Consider the following 22,891-nt stretch of genomic DNA (forward strand, 5'->3'; position numbering starts at 1 on the left):
TCCAGCACAGGGAGCAGCGGAGGGAGCAGCTCTCCATCAGTGAGGCCTTCCAAGCGGTTGAGGATGCCGGCCAGTACCTGCACCAGTGGAGGAGCGAGATTCCATCTAAAAAATAAAATAAAATAAAATAAAATAAATAAATAAATAAATAAATAATAAACAGAATAACTTTCCAAATGTGAGATTGTTGGGGCAAAGGCTATAAACATTCTGTGCCTCCTGCACCAAAGTGTTTCAGCCAAAGGGCTGTACCCGCCAAGCCCCGCCCGCACTTAATTTTCTTTTCTGAAACTCCAGCACAGGGAGCAGCGGAGGGAGCAGCTCTCCATCAGTGAGGCCTTCCAAGCGGTTGAGGATGCCGGCCAGTACCTGCACCAGTGGAGGAGCCTGATGGAGGAGCAGGGCACCGCCCTGGAGGAGCTACAGGAGCGTCTGGACCAGGCTGCCCTGGATGATCTCAGGGCCCTGACCCTCTCACTGTTTGAGAAGGCCACCGATGAGCTGCGGCGCCTGCAGAACTCAGCCATGACCCAGGAGCTGCTCAAGCGCAGCGTGCCCTGGCTCTTCCTGCAGCAGATCCTGGAGGAGCACGGCAAGGAGATGGCTGTGCGGGCCGAGCAGCTGGAGGGGGAGGAGAGGGACAGGGACCAGGAGGGTGTCCAGAGCGTGAGGCAGAGATTGAAGGACGATGCTCCTGAGGCCGCGACAGAGGAGCAGGCGGAGCTGAGACGCTGGGAACACCTGGTCTTCATGTGAGTGCTCCTGCGTGTCCTAATCACCCCTCCCCACCCCATTGATGCCAGGGAGATTCCTGCCCTGTGGTTGTGGGGATGGCCAAGCATGAGATACCTGGCACCAGACAGATGGCATTACCAGCGTTAATTAGTCATATGAACTCACGCCCCGGGGGGAGGACCTCGTATGTCACACAGGACCCTGCAGAGATTGAGCAGAGTGCAGAACCAAGGCCGTAGGGTTTGTAGTAACAAGAGGATGGGTGGTCCCTGGCTTCCAGGGGAAAATGTGATTGGCTTGTCTGAATAATTCCCTGGGCTGAATAACTCCAGGGAGCTACTCAAGGATAAATGCTGGTTCCCCTAATAAGAAATATTCCCTGGGGAGGGGACATGATCCACAGGAACAGAGGGGGAAGGGGAGCTTGTGTTTAGGCCATTCCAGGCCCTGCTCGTTTCACCAGGCATCAAGGCTGCTCATGATCTTGACCTTCATGTTAGTTCTTCCAGCACACTACATCATCCTTTCACCTGGCCATTTCATCCCTGGTCCATTTCTCGGACTATGTATCTTTATTATTAATTCAGGAACCATGTAATGACTTCCGCTTCTGAGTGGGATGCAGTGGACCACACCTAACACTGCTGCTGCAGTAACTAGAAAATAATGGATACATTTATTCTTAATATTTAGTTTATTTTTTGTAGAGACAGGGTCTCACCCTGTTGCCCAGGCTGGTCTGGAACTGCTGGGCTTAGGTGATCCTCCCGCCTCAGCCTCCCAAGATAAATTTCACAAGTAATTTTTTAAAGACATGGGAGAGTGGTGGAAACAATGAAGACAAGTTGGAGTCGTGTTCCAGAGGGGCCAGTGCCCACAGTCCTTTACTTCCCTGAAACATCTGCCAGCTCTTTGTGCAGCTGGGATTTGGCCTGGCCCAGGAAGGGAGACTTTTGTGCTGTAATAGAGACCAACAGAGCTTTTGGTGGTTGTTTGCGGCTGGCAACAGATTGGAAACTGGAGGGGCCTCTAACATAACCAGTGTTGAATGAGACGTGGGCGATGTAGACCAAAAGACCCAGGACCACCACTTATGTTTGTGCAACTTGTTTAACCTCTGTGGGCCTCAGCTTTCCCACTTATAAAATGAAGACCACAAAAACTAAATCAAATCATTTAAGGTGCTTTTGGCAGTACATGACACTATCGAGTAGTTTAAATGTGAAGGCAATGTTTATGTAAGAGCCTGGGCTCATCTTGGACGCTTTAAAGGACACAGGATCTGTCTTCAATTTCCCTCCTCCCTTGTAGAAGTTATCTCCTAGAATCTTGCTGGCCTTCATAATTTAATGTCCTTTCCTTCCCTACACAGTTTTCATCCCCAGAGTCTGACCTTGCTACCAGGAAAATAGGTCCCCAGGTGTTTGCAAAGATTGATACTGTCTTGGTTTGCATTAAGTGAAGTTTGGCCCTTTCCCATCTCTCTCTTTTGTGATTCTGGCCTCATTTATTTTTTAATCCTTGTTAGCTTTTGCTTTCTTGACAAGGAAAACAAGATACTGTCTTCTCTTAGTCCATAAAAATCAGATCCTTAAATGCCATTTCTTATTCCCATGAATTGCCCTCAACAGTATTTATTCAGCTTAGCCTACATTCCAGAAAATTCTCCTCTCATGTTCAAACTGACTTTGGACTCTTCGTAGCAGTGAATTAACTTTGGCATTCCCATTACCAGCCGGTCATTTTCTTCAACTTCATTTGGATTCATTTTGCAGGGAGTATTACCAAAGCCACTGCTGATTTAGCCATTTAACAGGAAAAAGAGAACTCTCATTTGGCTATCAGAAAAGTGTATGATTTTTCGAAGGGTTAAAGAGGATCAACTCACAATGCATGCAATGCGCGTCTGCTCATATACTTTGCTTATCTAAAATTCTAAAAGGTTGCAGCCTTTATTTCTGAGGCATTATGCAAAAATGGCTTTGCACAATAGATTTGAAACACATTTTTAGAAGCTTTCCAATTTCAACCAAGATGGGGTTGCTGTAAACCTGGTTGGCTAAAGTAGGAATTAATGAGGAATATCTTTGCAAGAGAAAGCGTGTCTTCGAGCCTTCTTTCCTGAGTTCCTGTCTTGATTTCAAACTCCTTCAGGGCAAAGATCTCGCCTCCTATATTTCTGTATTCTCTTGGCACTTACGTAACAGAGGATTAAGACAAGAGTGCTCAGGGCCGATCTGGTTTGAAAGTGACAGGAATAATGACTGAGAGTCATCTCAGAGTTGCTTTTACTTTGAGTTCGGCGTAATCAGCAAATAGCGGGGCGAAGGCTCTGCACAAGGGAAGGTGCAAAGGGGTTGCTGCAGTTTCCAAAGGTTGCTTTAAAAATCGTTGGGCTCCATGAAGTGAGGAACCCAAGATGGGTGTCACATGACATGGGGTCAGGCCTCAGACTGTTTTCAGCAGAGGGCCCGCGTGGTCTCTGAAGGTCTCGTTCTCTTTCCAGAGACCTTCCTGGCAGAGCCACAGCCCCACATTCCCACACTGAGATTTGGGTGTGGTAAACCTGACTCTGGCCAACCACGTTGGGTGTTCTGCAGATAATTCTGAATTTTAAAGCCTCCGTCGATGCTGGCTGCATTGACAGAACATTACCAGAACATTCAAACAAATCTACAGAGAATCTTTGTTCAATGAATAATTCCGTCCAGACTTTCTGAGCAGATTTCCTCTTATATCTCGTGGGCCAGAACCAGCCCCCTTGAGGCTGAGAAAGCAATTGTGTGGCCATTCTCTCTATTAGAGTGGGCTATGGGCCTTGCTGGAAAGGAAGAGGGACTGTTCATTTCCTTGTCTGTAATTTGGTGAAAGGAACAGCGATGATGTAGGTCATTGCATTTGTTTCTGAGCACTACCGTAACAAAGTACCACAAACTGGGTGGCTTAAAACAACAGAAATGTATTCTCCCACTGTTCTGAAGGCTGGACGTCCAAGATCAAGGCATTGGCAGGACCGTGCTCCCTCTGAAGGCACCGGGGGAGAATCTGTTCCATACCTTTACTGCTGGTGTTTCTGGCAATTCTTGGCATTCATTGGCTTGTAGATGTCACACCCCAATCTCTGCCTCCGTGTCAGATGGCCTCCCTGTGTGTTTGTCTCTTTTCTTATAAGGGCACCAGTCATACTGCATTAAGGGTCCACTGTGTTCCAATATGGCCTCATCTTAGCTCACTTCTTAATTACATTTGTAAATACCCTATTTCCAAATAAACCGACATTCACAGGTCCCAGGTTAGGACTTGAATATATCTTTTTGGGAGCCACAATTCAATCCATAACACTAAGTCACTCAGCATGGTTCCCAGCATGGAATCAGTTTTCACTGAATGACAGCTGTCAATCATTACCCTTCGGAGCCAATCACAAGGGACTCCCATTTCCCTGACCTCCCTGAGCTGAGTATTGTACGTCTCTCCTCTGTCCATTGGTCCTACGTAGAGAATGCTGCTGACCAGGCTCCGCAGACGGTGCTTTGTTTACATGTCTGTTTCTGAAGCGAGGCCAGGTTAATTGAAAGTCATGGGCACTGGAAGGCCTGTTGCCTCCTCAAAGACACCCTCACAGCCTGGCCTCATCCAGCTCTTGTTCTTAGCTCCAATACAATGTCCTGTGCGGCACGACATGCATTAGGTGCTCAAGGAATGCCTGTGGCAGGAATGCGTGATTAGGGAGCCAATGCTTTTTCTGCAGACCTAGATTTGAGGAATGAGCTTGACATCTTCAGCTTCATCACCCCAGCCCAACCCCCAGGCTTTCTCTGTGTAACAACAGCATGTCTCTGTTCTTCCTTCCAGGAAGCTCTGCTCCTCAGTCTTCTCCCTGTCTGAAGAGGAGCTGCTCAGGATGAGGCAGGAGGTCCATGGCTGCTTTGCTCAGATGGACAGGAGCTTGGCCCTCCCCAAAATCCGGGCCCGAGTTCTGCTGCAGCAATTTCAGACTGCGTGGCGAGAAGCAGAGTTCCTGAAGCTGGACCAGGCCCTGGCTGCCCCTGAGCTGCAGGTAGGATGGACGTGTCAGTGGCCTCTCGATTATAGAAGCAGGGCTGTCTCCCAGCTGCTGAGCCTACAGGGTCTGGCCTCTCCATCACCCTGAGTCCATCTCACCTCATGCTCCCCTATCCTCTCCTCTCTGGCCGCATTGGTGTCTAGCTTTTCCAGGAATCTCCAGGGCTGTCCCAACTTTAAAGTTTATAGTGGACACCGCTGGTGCTGTGCCCTGATCCTGACGCCTGGGCTGTTGCACCATCCACCAGCAGCCTCACCCAGCCACAATCTTCTCCTGATGGAAGCTGCCTGGCCTGAGATATTACTCTGTCTCTCCTGCCCGCTCCTCCAGCCACAGCTAATGACTGACTCTGGGTACAAAAGGCCTTTCTATATGGCATGGAGGAGGGATGCTCAACTCAGCTCAGGTGGGTCAGGGAAAGAGGGGCTCTTGCACAAAGTCTTAAAGGATGATGACTGGCAGCTGCCTTTTAATGAGCAGCTATTATGTGCCTGAGGGCAGACAACTCTTTGGTGCAGTTTTTGCTTCAAAGCCCTCAGGGACCAATTTAGGCTCAACTTCACCTGAGACCACAGCCTTGCTTGGCTCTTCCCTTTCCTGTCCTGTTCCCTTGTTACCCAAGAGGTTGATCCTAAAGAGACCTCCTTCAGGAAACCACGTGCACCTAATCCCTGCCTCAGGCTCTGCTTCTGGGGCTCCCAATATAAGATAAGGCCTTCGAACTTCTGTTTTCTCTGCCACGTATATGCTTTGTAGCCCATTGAGGTCTCGGCTGAAATGCCACCTCTGCCAAGAAGCCTTCCCTGAGCACCTGTCTAAAATTACCCTCTCCGTAGGCATTCTTTATCACATGCTGGGTTTCATGATTTTATTTATCATTATCTGAAATGTGCTGGTTCCTTGACTTCCCCTTTGTCTGTGCTTTCACTAAAAATAAGCTCCCTGGCCCATTCAGCACTCAAGAGTGCCAAGTGCATAGTAGGTGTGCAGTCAATGTTGTTGGCTTAAACATCCCACCAGCCAAGCACCAGATGTGTGCAAAACACATCTGAGACTTCTCTTAAGGTAATAATGGTTGAGACTGAAAACATATTAAAATCACCGAAGCTTACATCATCTCCCCTGAAGTTCACAGCAGTGCTAAGAGGTCAACATGGTGTCCCATTTTACAGATGAGAAAACAGACCAGCAGAGGAAAAGTGAGTAGCCCTATAGGAGGTAGAGAACTGGGTTGGGAGCTGGTGTTTCCTGACTTTAAACTCACTTCTTTTCCTTTAGAGAAAGAAAAAAACTCAGACACATCCTTTCTGAATATAAACCCGTGGATGCAGAAACAACTTGGAAGCTTCGACATTCTTTTAATTTTTTTTTAAGTACGGTTGGTTTTTTTTCCTACTTCTGTTCTTATAAGGATGTAGGAGATACGGAGTAAGAGTAAGGGATAAATTATAAACATTTTAGATAATTTTGAACAATGGGAGAAAATAATTTTCACTTCACTGAAGTGAGGGTAGGGAGTCCATGAGCTGCTGGTTCCCCTGCCTTGAAGCTGGTGAGTCCCGGCAGGAATGAAGTTTCTACCTTCAAAGTTGCCCAAGGTGCTTGGTTTTCAGATGGAAATGGCTTTGGCCACTGCCTCAGAGGAGGCAGATGTCATGAAGGTGCTCGCTCCACATTCTCCAGAGGGAAGGCTGGGCCAGCACGGTCAGGCTTTTGCACGGATGGAGCCGCAGCTCCCTTCGCTTGCTCAGTCCCGAGATAGCAGCAGAGAAGGTGGCGGGAGAGCCTGCTCTCAGTTTCCTAAGCACCAAGGCCTGGGGATAAAATCGTTGTTTTAGTCTTCATGTTTTCATCTGTAAAATGGGTATAATGAGGATATATGGGGCCAAGGGGAGCAATGTTAGTGGATGCTTAGTGCATTCTCCATCCCTTGGCCGTCCTCACCCACCTGTCGTGTCACCACCAGAGAACCCCTGCATTTCTTCCCCGCACACTTCTCTTTGATCTAGGCCTGCAAAACAGGTAGTGTCTACTGTTTGACCTCATCTGGTGGTGGCCCCCAGGGCTCACAGACCATTCACTGACATGAGTTTCAAAGGCACTTGCAAATTCTAAAGAGATGTGCAAGTCAGATTCACCACCCTCTTCCTTCAGCCCTATCTGTGGCTCTCTGAGCTGGGATCCAAGTTCCAACATAACCTCAAGGCTCCCTGTGGCCTGGGCCCTGACCAGACCCATGCTGGGAAGGCTCTCAGGGGAGAGGGAAGGCGGGGAGGGGAATCCTGACTTGTAGCATTCACCCATTTCCATGGTGTAAATCCTCCTCCCAAGGCCAGTGTCAGGCTACCAGCCTGGTATCACTGCCTGGTAGTTGGGCAGAGATGTGCACGATGGGCTCCCTGCCTGGCCCTCTCTGGGGATATCCCCTCCCAACCCCAGTCTGTACCCTGGGCTTCCAGGTCCTGTCTGCCAACGTGGCTCTGCTCCTAGTGTCCTTATTTAGTTTCCAGGTTTTCAGACTGTTTTCTCCACTGTCATGGAAGCATTGCAAGAACAGGAACCTCATTCATCATAGCCCCTTCTCAGAGAGGCTGACAGGTCTGAGGTCCCACGGCCAGTTAGGAGGTGGACACTGCTTGGTTCTGCTGTCTGACTGCCTAGCTGAGGTTCTGCCCACCAGATTGTGTGAAGATCAAAGGCTCTGAAACTGAGCTCCTTCCAGAAGAACATACCTCTCTCCTCCCTTCTCTGGCTTAAGGCAGAGTTTTGCAGTTCTGGGAGCTGCAGAAACTTCTCTTGACCTGCAAAGCCCTGGGGGGCTGCATGGACTTGCTGGTGATACCCTTCTTACTAGTGTCTTCCCCAACCCCTCTCCAGCACCAGTCCAAGGTGAGAAAGTCACGGTCCAAGAGTAAAAGCAAGGGAGAGCTTCTGAAGAAGTGCATCGAAGACAAAATTCACCTCTGTGAGGAACAGGCCTCTGAAGACCTGGTGGAAAAGGTCAGTACTTCCGCTTCACCCACCGTTTCTCTCTGCACATGGCGGGGCTGATAGCTGATGTATTTGCAGGTACACAGAGCCCTTGGGGCTGTGCCATGCATTTCCACCCAACCACTCACTCACCCAGGTGCTACGGTAAGAAAGAGTTGGAAGACCCTCCCCCTGGGCCTTTCCCCTGTGCGTTCTGCTTGGAACCCTCCCCCTCCACTTCTCAGCCTGGGGATCTCACCGGATCCTTCAGGCTTCCCCTCCGGTGCCGCCTCTGGCTGAGTCACTTGGCTGTATTTGTACCTGGCGCTATCCTGGGGTGTGTGCATCTGCCATTTCACCTCCGTCACATTCTTTTTCTCTCTCACACTCTCCTCCATGTTCCTACAGACTCACCAGGCTCTCCCTTCAGCCCCATTTTTTGTTTGTTTGTTTTTTGTTTTTTTGAAATGGAGTCTTGCTTTGTCACCCAGGTTGGAGTGCAATGGTATCATCTCGGCTCACTGCAACCTCCACCTCCCGGGTTCAAGTGATTCTCCTGCCTCAGCCTTCTGAGTAGCTGGGATTACAGGCGCCCACCATCACACCAGGCTAATTTTTGTATTTTTAGTAGACATATGGTTTCACCATGTCGGCCAGATTGGTCTCGAACTCCTGACTTTAGATGATCCGCCCACCTCAGCTTCCCAAAGTGCTGGGATTACAGGCGTGAGCCACTGTGCCTGGCGCAGCCCCATTACATGCGTGATGTTCTAGCACACACCACACAGTCTCCTAGGATGCTTTAATCTGTATTCTTCTGTCTTTCTGGAATTACTTTTCCATCTTTATTTACCTGGATAAGTAACTTGTGTCCTTTGCTGTCGTGAGGTGTTCCCTCAGCTCTTGGATGTCTCTGTTTCCAAGAAGCCTTCCCCAAACACCCTAGATTTTCCCACTAATTCCACCCCACTTCCAACTCTTCCTCACCATAGTACCCATCACATGGTTAATTTGTTCCACAAGTATTTTGGGGAGGCACCAGTGTCCCAGGCACCGTGTCAGTGCACTCTGGGATTGCAGCAGTGACTGAGGCAGCCCTGGTCCCTGCTCTCCGGTAGAGGAGAGCACATTCTAGTTGGGGAAGATGGATGATAAACACTTAAAATGATAGACTATTGTCAGTGTTATTAAGGACATAAATTAGATGATGTGACCTTAGAGGTGAAGTAGGCCGGCAGCGGGGTGGACTGTAGGTAGGGGAGGAGGCAAGGTCTCCTCTGCAAAGGTGCTGCTTAAGAGTAGACGCTATGTGAGCGCAGCCTGGGTGCCTGTCTGCCTTTCCCAGCACCCTGTGAAGGGTGGATTCCCAACAGGAGTATGTTCAGTGCACGAATGTATGAAGCCATGCTTTAGAGCTGCTGTTTTTGTTCTTACCTTCCCTCTATCTCCTTTTTCTAGCTTTTTTGCTTGGTTTTATTTTAGTGCCAGTGTATTTCTCAGAACACGAATGCGTGATCTGGCCAAGAGCCACAGAAACTGCTCTGGGCTCAGTGTCTCCCATCAGGTGTGTCTGGGCTGTTGATGTCTTAAGGGATCCAGGAAGTGGCAACCCTATTCTCACCCAGGTTCTGTATGAAATTGAACAGTAAGACAAAAGATTAGGCAGATAGAGGCAAAATGTCATCTTCCCTATTGTTAAAGGCTAATTCCAAGAGCTATACATCAATGTGAGAGCCAGTGGGCTTGCTAAACTACCTGAGAGTTAAACAAACTCCATCACCCAATCACAGTATCACTAGGGGGTTCCTCGTGGGGGGCAGCCTACCCCTAGGGAAGCAGAGCAGAAGTCGGAGTCCCAAAGAGAAGCGAGAGAGGTAAGCCAAGCTGTCCCAGTTTATTCCTAGTTTACAGCAAGAAGAGGAGAGAGCTGGAGAGAGGTCAGGTCCTGTGCACATTGAGCTCCTGGCACAGGGAGGAAGTAGCCACACTTGGGGGTAGAGGGAGCATTTCCGTGAGTACCGGCTGCTTTGTGATCCTCTGTAAGAGGCGAAACCCGCCAGACTGAAGGTGACTATTGTCAGAGAAGGGCGGCTGCTGAAGGGAAAGCTGGGGTTTGGTTTGGCAGAGGGAATGAGTATCCTGAACTGTACTGGAGGCCACACTGCACAGAGGGAACCCAGAGAGTTGAAGCCTTGTGACAAGACCGCTTTTCTGGAGTGCCGGGTCATGGCCAGTGGATGGGGGAGCAGCCCTGTGGAGGAACCTTCTCAAAGACGTGACTGAGAAAGAAAAGGGCCATCTCACCAGCACCCTTGGAGCATAGTCACAGGGTGAATGTCTTGAACGAGAAGGTGATGCAGAGGTGGCAACGCATGGGGACATCAGGTGCAGACTGCACCGCTCCCACCCAGCGGCTCAAGGCTGGACCTCAACATCCTCTATAACCCCTCCCTGGCCCCTACCTCATCTCTCCTTGCTCTGTCTCATAATTATTTCTAATCTATCTCCTCTGTTTCCGGCCTTGCCCAGCACCATTTTTGCCTAGATACATACAGCGGGCTCCCTACTGTTTCCTGTTTGTTCCCCCTTCCTTCTGATTGGTTCTCCTTGCAGCAGGGAGCATCCTCTTCCTAAAGCCCAGCTCTAATCCCTTATGGATCCTGAACCAGGAGACCCATCTCCTTTTTTGCCCAAACTAGTCATTTTAATAGAAGGAACTAAGCACATTCCTTCCTGTAGTTTTTTCTTTTTCTTTTTTTAAAACCATGTCAAACTGAAATAATTGAAAGAATCAGAACCCAGTGTTCAAGAGTTTATCCAAGAGAAAACCTGGGTATTGCCATCTGGGAAACACAGACTGCAGAGAAATGGGGTCAGCACTCTAAAGCTGAAAGTTAAGGTCTTGCTTATATAAGAACAAAACAAAGAGATTTAACAGGATTACGACATTTTCTACACAAGGCTAGTTTATAAGTTACAATAGCTTAATTAGTTACGGTTTGTTTTCTTTTCTGTATGGCTTGTTTTCATTTCCTTTCCAATTTAAAAGAGTATATTTAACATTCCCTCTTGGCAAATGTGATAGCCATGGGGTCTGTGTGTGAGAGAAGAGGGAAGTTAATCTGTAAGGAAGATCAACAGTGCAGAGGGAAGGGGTCTTTTGTGGCACCCTCTAGTCATTTACAGCATTTTACAAAACAATGTAGGCTGGGAAGAAGGCTAATCTGTAATCAGAGAAACAAAAGTTCAGCCCCTTAGGTTACCACTGGCTGGCTGTCACGTGACTCAGGCCCTGTAGTCACATTCCTTTATGGCACCCAATAATTTAAAGTTTCTGCAACTTAGGTTTCAAATTTCTTATTTTCACGACCATTTACATTTTCTCTTGGTGGCAAGTGTAGAATATTGTTTTCTTTGCCTTTTCGTTTTTTTCTCTTTGTTTTTGTTCTGTTCAGGATTTTTGTTTTATTTAGACATTTCAATGCTTTATATCTCACATTACCACTTTTCTTTCTTAGTTTCTTTCCATTTTTTTTTTTAGTTTTTAATTCCAATACTCAGTATTATTACTGAAAATACCTTCACCTCATTCTTTTTGTTTGTCACCCATGGTCCTTTAGAAGTTTGTTACTCTCCCAGGCCTCTGATTTCATCATAATGTATAAAAGAGGGCTCTGTGTATAATTAACTAGGCTTACAAGGCAATCAGTACACTGTACTAATATGGCATAGTGATACTAAAAGAAAAACTGTTGCTAGTCTCTATCAAATTGCTATCAGATACCAGGCTTATAGCTGATGATGCTCTTCATGAGCATGAATCTCCATACTCATAACATTGCTGCAAGAATGGCATCTTGAGGTCCATTCTAAGCTCAAAAAGGTTAGTGCCCAACCCAGGGTCCACCACCAGGCATGTGATAGGACCTGGTCTGCCTTTGCCCTCTGTGCAGCATCTCCTAGTTCACACTGGCATCCTGGTCCCATGTAACATACTCGTCATCGCTTCTTCCATAGCATGAACAAGGGATCCAAGGCAGATGGGGAGGAGACATCTGAGGATCTCCATGCTACAGAGGGTACACACGATGACAGGTTGCCTTGGGAATCCTTGTGTACTGGGCCACCTTATCCAGTTGACACGTGAGGGACAGCATCACCAGGGGGCTGTGTGACTTGTTCAGGACCATCCAACGAATGAGTTGTGACCCTTACAACTCAAAGCCACGTCCATTTGGATAGGAAGTCTGGGTCTTTCCAGCTCACCCATCCTAATCTACTTGCCACACATTCATAGACACCTAAGGAAGTTCCACAAAAGGCATTTGTGGGGAAAAAAAAGGAGCGAGACATAAGACACTGACCAAGAACATAGTGCAAGAGTAAAGACCAGCTGAACCAGGAAGGTGAGCCCAGCAGGTGAGCAGAGGCCTTCAAGGACAGGAGGTGAAGGGAGCTGGAGGTCTGCGATTCCCTGAGCCTGTTTCAGCACCCTCCCCTGCCCTGAGCTCACATCTGTGGTTTACATTTGGGGCAGACCTTTGTCCTCCCTCCCAGCCCACATGCCCAAGCCAGACCCTTCACCTGGTCCTGGGCTGAAGACACAGCCATCTGCTCCAGATATGGGGGAAGGACTGGCCAGTTGTTGCTCCCCAAGGTGTTTCCAAGGGTGATTTAGATTTCATTTTTGTCTTATGCACTGATTGAAGAACTTACCTCCCTTCCTAAAGTGTGATGGCATTTTAATAAGAATGGTGCCTACTTCCTTTGTTTGCGTTTTAGTGCCAGGCACCTTGTTAGACACTGTATATGTGTGTATGTGTATGTATTAATATATGCATATGATAGAGGTATATGTATGTGTGTGTGTGTACATATGAGCCATCCACATGTGAGTTCTACGTATGAGTACCTATATATACGTCTATAGTCCATATATATGCTAGTGAGGTGTATGGAGAGCTAAATACTTTCCATCTATCCACTGTAATCCTTACACAGTGTTAACAGAAGTGCCACTGTTATTGCTCTATGAGAGATAAGGACTCTGAGGCACAGGGAGGTGAAGTGACTCCAGGGTCACGACTGGTCTTCAGACCCTGCATTTTTGCTGCTGTACTGACCTGTGCCTTGTTCATTACATGCTTTACCCTTCCCAACTTCCACCACAAGTAAGAACCATCAACGTCCCTGTTTTATGGATGTGGAAACTGAGTCTCAGAGATGTTAGTGACTTTGCCCAGGTTCTTTTATGTAGCCAGGTAGTGGCAGACCTGGCACAGGAAGCAGAAGCTCTCTGTGCTGTCACTGTCACGCCGCCTCCTGACCACATGCCCTGATCAGAACTGTCAAAGAATGTTTTCACCAAACAATGGCAGTTATTTCCCACAGTTCACAATGCAGGGTGAGTGTTTCTTGGCTCCTGCATCTGTGAAATGCGGCTTGTGACAATGAGAGCCCAATCGTTTCAGGGCTTTTGTGAAGTGCCTTTTAACTTTGGAGTGGGCTGCAGTGCTCGTCTTCTTTCCCACTAATGGAGCAGCTCCACATGCTACATGATCCACACCTCACATACAAAGGCAGACACGAGGCATTTATCTTCTGTGACCTTTTCGTGACAGTCCATCTTCACATTTGGCCATTTCATTTTGGCAGGTGCCAAGAGAATAAGCACTCTTGAGTTGACAGCTTTGATGTTCCTCCTGAAATTGATCGATTACATCTCTTAGCACTTGCATGGCAGTTGTTCAAATGTTTTATTTGCAGGATAATTGCAGAGGGAAAAATGACAGCTCTCGTTCTGTGAATACCCACAGCTAAGAGTTGCTTGATCATGGTATTAATCATGGTTTTCCAGAGAAACAGAACCCATAGCAGATAGATAGATAGACAGATAGATAGATAGATAGACAGACAGACACATAGATAGATAGATAGATAGATAGATAGATAGATAGATAGATAGATAGATAGAGATTTATTCAGATTTATTCAGGGAATTGGAACATGCAATTATGGAGGCTGAGAAGGTCCACTGTCTGCCATCTGGAGGCTATAAAACCTGCAAACCTGGTGGTATAAGTCAGTCTCAAGGCCTGGGAACTAGGGGAGCTGCTGGTGTAAGCCTGACAGACCCAAGGCCAGAGAACCAGGAGCACTTTGGATGTCCAAGGGCAAGGAGAAGATGGACATCCCAGCTCTGGAAGAGAAAGAGAATTCACCCTTTTCCCAACTTTCTGTTCTGTTCAGGCCCAGGGGATTCAATGATGCCCACCAACATTGGGGAGGGTAATCTTTACTGTCTGCTGACTCAGATACTAATCTCTTTCAGGCTGGTATGGTGGCTCATGCCTGTAATCCCAGCACTTTGGGAGACCGAGGCGGGTGAATCACTTGAGGTCAAATTCGAGATCAGCCTGGCCAACATGTTAAAACCCCAGTCTCTACTAAAACTACAGAAAAATTAGCTGGGTGTGTTGGTGCACACCCGTAATCCCAGCTACTTGGGAGGCTGAGGCAGGAGAATTGCTTGAAGCTGAGAGGCAGAGGTTGCAATGAGCCAAGATTGCGTCATTGCACTCCAAGCTGGGCGACCAACTGAGACTCTGTCTCGATAAAATAAAAAAATAAAAAGATGCAAATCTCTTTTAGAAACATCTTCACAGACACACCCCAAAATACTGTTTTACCAGCCCCCTGGGTACCTATTAGCCCAGTTTGATGACACATAAAATTAACCAGCACAATCATGTCTGGAGAGTGGGAGGTCTCTTGGGGTTCATGAAGCTGGGAAGATGGAGCTGCATCTTGCTGACACTGCCCAAGAGGCCCACTGTGGAGTCCAAGCCTGGCAGGCCATGTGCTGTCCCCAGAGGGACGTTGACTTCACTGTTGGGCTGCAGAGTATGCTGGGACTAGGAGCACCTGCTGGGTGACCCCTTCCTTTACTGAAATCTGCAGATATCCACGCCAACCCTCAACCCCACATTGATATGGCTCTTGTCTGGACTCTTCCATCCAACAGAAGGGGAAAGAGAGGCCAGGAGGCACTGGGACACCAGTCCGCAGCCACACCAGCATCAAGCGGTGGAGTTGGTGTGTCTGCCTCCATAGCCCAGGCCTGTGGCTGGGACTGCAGGGAGCTGTTATGATGAGAAGGCCTTCACCTCCCAAGGTGATTCTTTGTGTTCTTCCCACTGCCTCCCCTGTCCCCTCCCCTTTCTCCCATTTTCTGTCTTCTCCTTGCCCTTCTCTGCTCTCCCCCATCCCTGTTCCTTCTGCTTCCTTCTTTAGGGAATGTTTTGTGTGGTGGTTTCTCTGCGCTAGGCAGTTTTAAGTTTCTGCTTTTGAGATGTTCACAGTTTCAGGTAAGCAGCCAGTTCTTCCATCAAGCATTTGGAAGTTTGCATCCTGCTTTCACATGGAAAACCCACCTGACTACTCTGTAGCTCTAGCTTGAAGGAGTAGCTGTGTGACTAATTCAGGAAGATGTGTATGACTGATTCCTGGAGGAAAGGAGAGACCGACAAATATGAGCCTCTGGCGGCCACTTTTTCTGTACAGCTGGTAGATTAAGGGAGGGAGGTGTCAGCTGTGGTCACAGGTAGCTATCCCATGGGGCCAAAGTGAGCAGATGAGAAATGGGAACCTCAGCTACAGATGCCCAGTCCTTCTGATGGACTGATTACAAATGCACAGATACAGAATTTATAGCCTGGAAGACATTGGAGGGCATATACATTTTAGAATAAATTAACCAAGTTTCTGGATAAATTTCTATTATGATTGCATTAAACTTACAGATTCATTTAGCAGTTGCCTATCCTATCCAAAAATGTAGACTATTGCTTATTTTATTTGGAGCTTCTTTTAGGACCTTTAGTGACATTTTACAATTGTTTTCATGAGTAGGGTGGCCGTACATCTCAATTTTCTTGAGACAGTCCCAGTTCCCTTATCATCCCCACATTCCTTCCCATGAACCCTCCCTTTCTTTCTCAGCTTAGGAGAGAAATTGTATGGTGACCTTATGCATAAAGTCTTGTGTATTCTTTATGGTGATTCCCAGACACAGTACAGATTTGGCTGTTATCGTGAATGATTCGATTATATGTTTTATGTTATTCAATGCAGGCATAAAACATGTAACTAATTTTTATAAGCCTTTCCAGACTCCCATATGCTATCCTGGGAGCCAGACTGCTGGCTCCAGAGTCGTGTCTCTGCCATGTTCTAGCTGTGTGACCTTGAGCAAGTTACTTAACCTCTCTCCACCTTAGTGTACTCATCATTCAAGTATGGATAATAGAAGCACCTACCTCCTAGGATTTATCTGTGGATTGCATTGATGTTTTACGCAGTCATAATGTCAACAAATGACTACGGCTTCGTAGCCTCCCAATTCTTACACCTTGTTTCTTTTTCTAATTGCTGTTTCAATGTCCTTATCCGCTTGTTCCACCATCTCTTTCGTTTCTATTGATTGGGTTTTCTCTGGTTTATGGATCATATATTCCTGCTTCTTGGCATGCTTGGTAATTTTTGATTGGATGCTGGGCATTGTAAATTGTATGTGTTGGGTACTAGATTTCATTGTGTTCTCTTTAGTGGGGTTAGAACTCTGACAAGTAGTTGAATTACCTGGAATCAGTTTTATTCTTTGAAAAGTTGCTTTTAAGCGCGGTTAGCTTGGGTTAACAGCTGCGTTTAATCAAGACTAATTTATGCCCACTACCAAGGTGATGCCCCTTCTGTGCATTCTGCCAGAAGTGTTATTGATTTGTTACTGATTTCTAATGTCATTGCATCTTAGTTAGAGATCAAAGTATGTGTAAAGATTCTTTGGAATGTATTGAGGCTTACCTTGTGGCTTTACACTAGGTCTGCTTTAAAAGATTTGTTCTCAAAAAGGCTCAGTGTTTTCCGCTGAGTATGGAAAAGGGAGCATTAAGAGGTGGGTGGGAGCCGGGTCATGAAGTCTGCAAGGCTACACATAGCAGCTCAGATGTTTTGAAGTAAAATCAACAAGATTTAGTCATTTTGTAGAGAATATTTGGTGGGGAGTACCACTGGGGAGATCTCTTGGTCCATCCTCCTCTCCTAACCTCTGCTGTGGTTGGCTTAGGGAATTTGGGCTTCATCTTAGTTTGACCTAGTCCTCTCCTTCTGTGTGTCAGCCTGTGCTGAAAGTTACAGCAGTCCCCTTGGGAAGGTGATTGGCTTCTGTGAACCTACAGGTTCCCATGGCACAGGAAGGTCTCATGCCACAGCAAGGATGTGGTTGACCTGAGCGGGGGATGTCAAAGTTGCTGTAAGTGATGCTCAGTTGGGTCAGTCCCACCACCCTCCCCAGTGCACAGAGTCCACTCCGTGTAGGGACGTTCTGGCCACCTGCCCTGGCCTCAAGCCAGTCTCCTCAGCTTGGGGCAAGTTTGTCAGGTCTGTTGGACTGTAAGGCTGTCGCTCAAAATGCCTCCTGGCCAAGCACTTCTTTGCTGAATTCCTGGCCAGGACAGATAATGTGCCTTCTTTCTCTTGCCTCAACATCTAAGTGAGTCCACGAAGCAGATTGGAAACACAACACAAATTATGTGGTTCATGTTTTACTTACCCATGATTGGAAATAGATCTGTCTGTCTGCATCTGTCTATCCATCCATCCATCCATCCATCCATCCATCTGCCCATCTGTCATCTGTCTGTGTGACCCTTGAACAGCATGGGAGCTAGGGTGCTGACCCCTCACACATCACAGGTGGAGCCCAGCAGGCTCACCACGTTAAACAAACAAAAATCAAAGTTTCAGAGGCTACTGTGCCTACGATTTGTAGGGCAGAGTTCCCAAAGACAAGGTAGCTCCAACAGAGAGAGACAGACTGTGCTCCAGAGATCTGCAGGGCATCCTCAAGTCTTCGGGTAAGTCCTGCACATGACTTGCATGAGTAGAACTCGTGTGTAACATCTGACTTCCCCCAAATATGCCGTTATACGAATAACCTACTGTTGACAGAAGCCTTGCAAATAACATAAACAGGTGAGTAATATGTATTTTGTGTGTTATTAAATATGTGTAAGAAAGTAAGCTAGGGAAAAGGAAATGTTATTAAGAAACTCATGAGGAAGAGGAAATATATTTACTGTTCATTAAGTGGAAGTGGCTCATCATAAAGGTCTTCATCTTTCGGGAGAACCCACCCCTGATGTTTAACGTGGGTTATTTTCTATTTCCTGAAGCGTCTCAGCTGGTTTGGGAAATAAAGGGAAAGAGTACAAAAGAGAGAAATTTTAAAGCTGGTTGTCCAGGGGAGACATCACATGTTGGCAGGTTCCGTGATGCTCTCCGAGCCGTAAAACCAGCAAGTTTTTATTAGCGATTTTCAAAAGGGGAGGGAGTGCACGAATAGGGTGTGGGTCACAGAGATCGCAGGCTTCACAGGGTAATAGAATGTCACAAAACAAGTGGAGGCAGGGCGAGATCGCAGGACCACAGCATGGGGTGAAATTAAAATTGCTAATGAAGTTTCAGACACGCATTGTCATTGATAACATCTTATCAGGAGACAGGGTTTGAGAGCAGCCAACCTGTCTGACCAAAATTTATTAGGCGGGAATTTCCTCGTCCTAATAAGCCTGTGAGTACTACAGGAGACTTATTTCATACCTTCGGCTTCAACCATAAAAGCCAGCCACCTCCAAGGGGGCTGTTTATAGACCTACCCGCAGGGTGTATTCTCTTTCTCAGGGATGTTCCTTGCTGAGAAAAAGAATTCAGCGATAGTTCTCCTATCTGCTTTTGAAAGAAAAGAAATATGGCTCTGTTCCATCTGGCTCACCAGCAGTTAGAGTTTAGAGTCTTATCTCACTTGTTCCCTAAACATTGCTGTTATCCTGTTCTTTTTTCAAGGTGCCCAGATTTCATATTGTTCAAATATACATGCTCTACAAACAATTTGTGCAATTAATGCAATCATCACAGGGTCCTGAGGCGACATACATCCTCCTCAGCTTATGAAAATGATGGGATTAAGAGATTAAAGTAAAAACAGGCATAGGAAATCACAAGGGTATTGATTGGGGAAGTGATAAGTGTCCATGAAATCTTCACAATTTCTGTTCAGAGATTGCAGTAAAGACAGGTGTAAGAAATTATAAAAGTATTAATTTGGGGAACTAATAAATGTCCATGAAATCTTCACAATTTCTGTTCAGAGATTGCAGTAAAGACAGGTGTAAGAAATTATAAAAGTATTAATTTGGGGAACTAATAAATGTCCATGAAATCTTCACAATTTTTGTTCTTCTGCCACGGCTTCAGCTGGTCCCTCCATTCGGGGTCCCTGACTTCCCGCAACTTTCATCCTCATCATTTTCACATTGAATAGGCTGAGGAGGAGGAGGAGGAGGAGGAATAAGAGGAGGGATTGGTCTTGCTGTCTCGGGGTGGCCGAGGTGGAAGAGTTGAAGGAGGTGGGAGGGAAGGCAGGAAACGCAGGCACACTCAGTGTGACTAAAAATATTTTAATTGATACACAATATTTGTACATATTTATGGGGTGCATGGTATTATTTTGTTACATACATAGGATGTATAATCAAGTCAGGGTATTTAGGATATCCATCATCCCATGTATTTATCATTTCTATGTGTTGGGAACATTTAAGTCCTCCCTTCTTGTTATTTTGAAATAGAAAATACATTGTTATTAACTATAGTCGCCCTAATCTGCTATTGAACACTATGTCTTATTTCTTCTATCTAACTGTATGTTTGTACTCATTAACCAGCCTCTTTCATCTCCCCCACACCCTTCGCCACCTGTGATAAGTATCCTTCCACCATCTGCCTCCATGAGATCAGTTCTTTTTGTTCACATATATGGGTATGAACATGTGGTGTTTGTCTTTCTGTAGCTGCCTTATTTCACTTAACATTGACGTAACTTTAATTGAAAGCAAATCCACGTGTAAGTGGAAAAAGGCAGTTCAAACCCATGTTATTCAAGGGTCAACTGCTTATCTACTTACCTATTATCTATTTCTGCTTTTTGCTTTACTCCAAAACTGGAAGATTTTTGATAGCACTATATGAGAGTTCCCTTATTGCTTTTTCACAGCAGCATAGCATTTCACTGTATATGTGAGCCTTAAGTGATTTCGTCTGCCCTCGACTAATGGATATTTAGGTTGTTTTCAACCCCTTGATATTTTAAACAATCCTAGACCCTCTGCATCTATCCTACACCCCTCTGTAGTGAAGCAGGCAGAGCAACTATTACTATCTCTATTTTACAGGTGAGAATATTGAGGCTCAGAAAGAGTAAGAGGCTTATCCAAAATCACAAAGCTGGTACATAGTAGAACAGAGACTAAAGCACAGGCCTCTCCATTACCATCCCTACATTTGATTAGCAGATCTATTTGATGGATCCAGAAATGAAAGGACATTTGAGTTCCTCTTTGGTGTGATCTTGTGCTGTGTTTGAACAGCGTGTACACAAATTTCTCACAAATAATTTTTTTTTTTCGAGACGGAGTCTCGCTGTCACCCAGGCTGGAGTGCAGTGGCGCTATCTTGGCTCACTGCAAGCTCTGCCTCCCGGGTTCACGCCATTCTCCTGCCTCAGCCTCCTAAGTAGCTGGGACTATAGGCACCTGCCACCTCGCCCAGCTAATTTTTTGTATTTTAGTAGAGACAGAGTTTCACCGTGTTAGCCAGGATGGTCTCGATCTCCTGACCTCGTGATCCACCTGCCTCGGTCTCCCAAACTGCTGGGATTACAGACGTGAGCCACCGTGCCCGGCCCTCACAAATAATCTTTAGGAACATTTAAATATAAATGACAATGACATAACCATATTTCCTCTTCGCCCATTATTTCTGGTCTTATTTTAATGATCTTGCACTCTGTCTGCATGGCACATCTACTACATGTCTATTCACCCATCCATTATTCATTCACTATTTCCAGATTTCATAATATGTCATGCATGCACAGTTCACTAGAAATGCCTTCATTCAGAAGTGGAGCTCCTGATTGCCAGCGACGGTGCATCCTATTGTGTTTCTGCAGCTGCCTCCGCAATTATGCAGGGGTAGTAGGTACTTGTCAGGAATGGCCCTTCACACTTTCTGACTTCAGAAGGGACTAGTGTTTAAGCATCAGAATAATGTACTGCTTTTCAGTGGCCTGACAAGAGAGAACCCTGGTGGTCCTTAAAGAGCTCAGAAAAGAAGGCATGTTGAAAGGGAATCCATTTAGGAAGGGAAGAGAAAAATCCATCCATCCATAAAGGTTGGGAAAGCCTGCAAACAGTTATCCTCACATCTCCCTTTGCCCTGTCTTATCCCTTGAGGCAGCCTCTGTCAAATTCATCTCCCTGAAGCACCATTTTGAGAGATGTTCCATAGCTTCCCACTGACCCCAATAAAATTCACATTCCTGAGCTTGGCATTCAAGGCCTCATGGTCAGATTTAGTCTTACTTTTCTAATCTATTCAGTTTGTACCTTTCATATGCCAAAAGGTTACCATGGTTATCTTGGGATGGTTTTAATTTAGTAACTTTTCTCCTACTTTTTTAGATTGTCTATTTTTTAATTTTCTTTTTCATTGTTATCAAACATATGCATGCCCTCTTTTAAAGGGTCAAATAATTCTACAAGGCTTGTGCTGAAAAAAGAGTAGATTCCTCCAGCCGTGTACACACACACACATTTTCAGCTCCCCAGAGTTAACGACTTCCAACTGTTTGGCTTGGTCTTTTGGTGCTGACCTCCATAACTCTAAATAGCATGCTTGCTTTGCTATTTCTTGATTTCTCTAATTTGGGATTATCTGTTTCCTTTTCCATATGAAAGATGAGGATTTACTCTATTTTATTCTGTTCACTCAACCTGTGCCACATATCAGCCCTTTCATTATCCCCCACCATAGTTAGGTCAGTATTTATGGCTTCTATGATTATAAGCATGTAAATGCTGCCTACAGTTGAATCTCGTAGGAAACTAGAATCCTTTTTCTTTACTGTATAACTTTTCATTTTTCCTGGAGTTAATATCGTCCTTTAGTTTCCTTAGGAAACTGTTTTACTCTCTTTCTTCTCTAAACCTGGACCACATATCAGCTCTTTCCTCATCCCCCACCATAGTTAGATCAGTATTTATGGTTTCTATGATTATAAGCACTTAAATGTTATTCACAGTTGGATCTTATAGAAAACTGGGATCCTTTTTCTCTACTTTGTAACTTTTTGGCTTTCCTGGAGTTAATGTTGTTCTTTAGTTTCCTTTTTGGTTACTTTTTTTTTTTTTTTTAATTTAAGAGACAAGGTCTTGTTCTGTCGCTCAGGGTAGAGCACAGTGGCACAGTCATAGCTCACTGTAACCTTGAACTCCTGGGTGGTACAAGTGATTCTTCTGCCTCAGCTTCCAAGGTAGCTAGGATTCCAGGCATGCACCACCCTACCTGGCTAATTTTTTAAATTTTTTATAGAGACAGGTTTCTCACTACATTGCCCAGGCTGGTCTTGAACTCCTGGCCTCAAGCAATCCTTCTGCCTTGCACTCCCAAAGTGCTTGGATTATAGGCATGAGCCACCAGGCCCAGCTTTATTAACCCACTTCTTGATAGTAGACCAAATACCCTATCAGGACCATCACACATGTCACGTCTTCTGTTAATCCCATCTTTCAGGATACATCTCTCTCTCTCTGCCTTCTGATGTGTTCCAATTGGAAACTGACATCTGTGCCTCATGCACAGCTGCCATCCGAATGCACAGTATGCCATTCATATTGTGACCACACTATGAATTCCCTTCACCCCTCTCTTTCCTGGTTTCATCCTTGTTTTTAGTGAAACACATCTTTTATTAGTTTCCTGGGAAAGGACACATAGGAAAGTTAATATTTTGGATTTTTTTCAGATTTTTCCAAGACTGAAAATGTTTTTATTCTGCCCTCATACTCGACTGATAATTTAACCAATCTAAAATTCTGGGAAATTTTCCCAAATTTTATTAATGATTACACCTCCTATTCTCTAATTTGTCTTTACAGAACTCTCAGGATTCCAAGGTTGACCTCTCGTCCTTTATTTCTTTTTTTTTTCCTTTTTTTTTTT

General features: G+C 45.8%; 1 protein-coding gene across 1 annotated transcript in view; it reads left to right on the forward strand.

Annotated features, from left to right (window-relative positions):
- The window catches only part of EVC2 (Ellis van Creveld syndrome 2), a gene marked incomplete at its 5' end in the record, with an annotated part of 146,739 nt that overhangs the window by 86,599 nt on the left and 37,249 nt on the right, over positions 1-22,891 (forward strand). The window contains 3 exons of the mRNA XM_011935424.1: positions 298-752; positions 4,591-4,795; positions 7,679-7,801. Coding sequence (XP_011790814.1) covers positions 298-752; positions 4,591-4,795; positions 7,679-7,801 — 783 coding nt within the window. The remainder of the gene's footprint in view (positions 1-297; positions 753-4,590; positions 4,796-7,678; positions 7,802-22,891) is intronic.

Source organism: Colobus angolensis, unplaced genomic scaffold, assembly GCF_000951035.1.
Source record: "Colobus angolensis palliatus isolate OR3802 unplaced genomic scaffold, Cang.pa_1.0 Scaffold143, whole genome shotgun sequence".
Lineage (NCBI taxonomy): Eukaryota > Metazoa > Chordata > Mammalia > Primates > Cercopithecidae > Colobus > Colobus angolensis.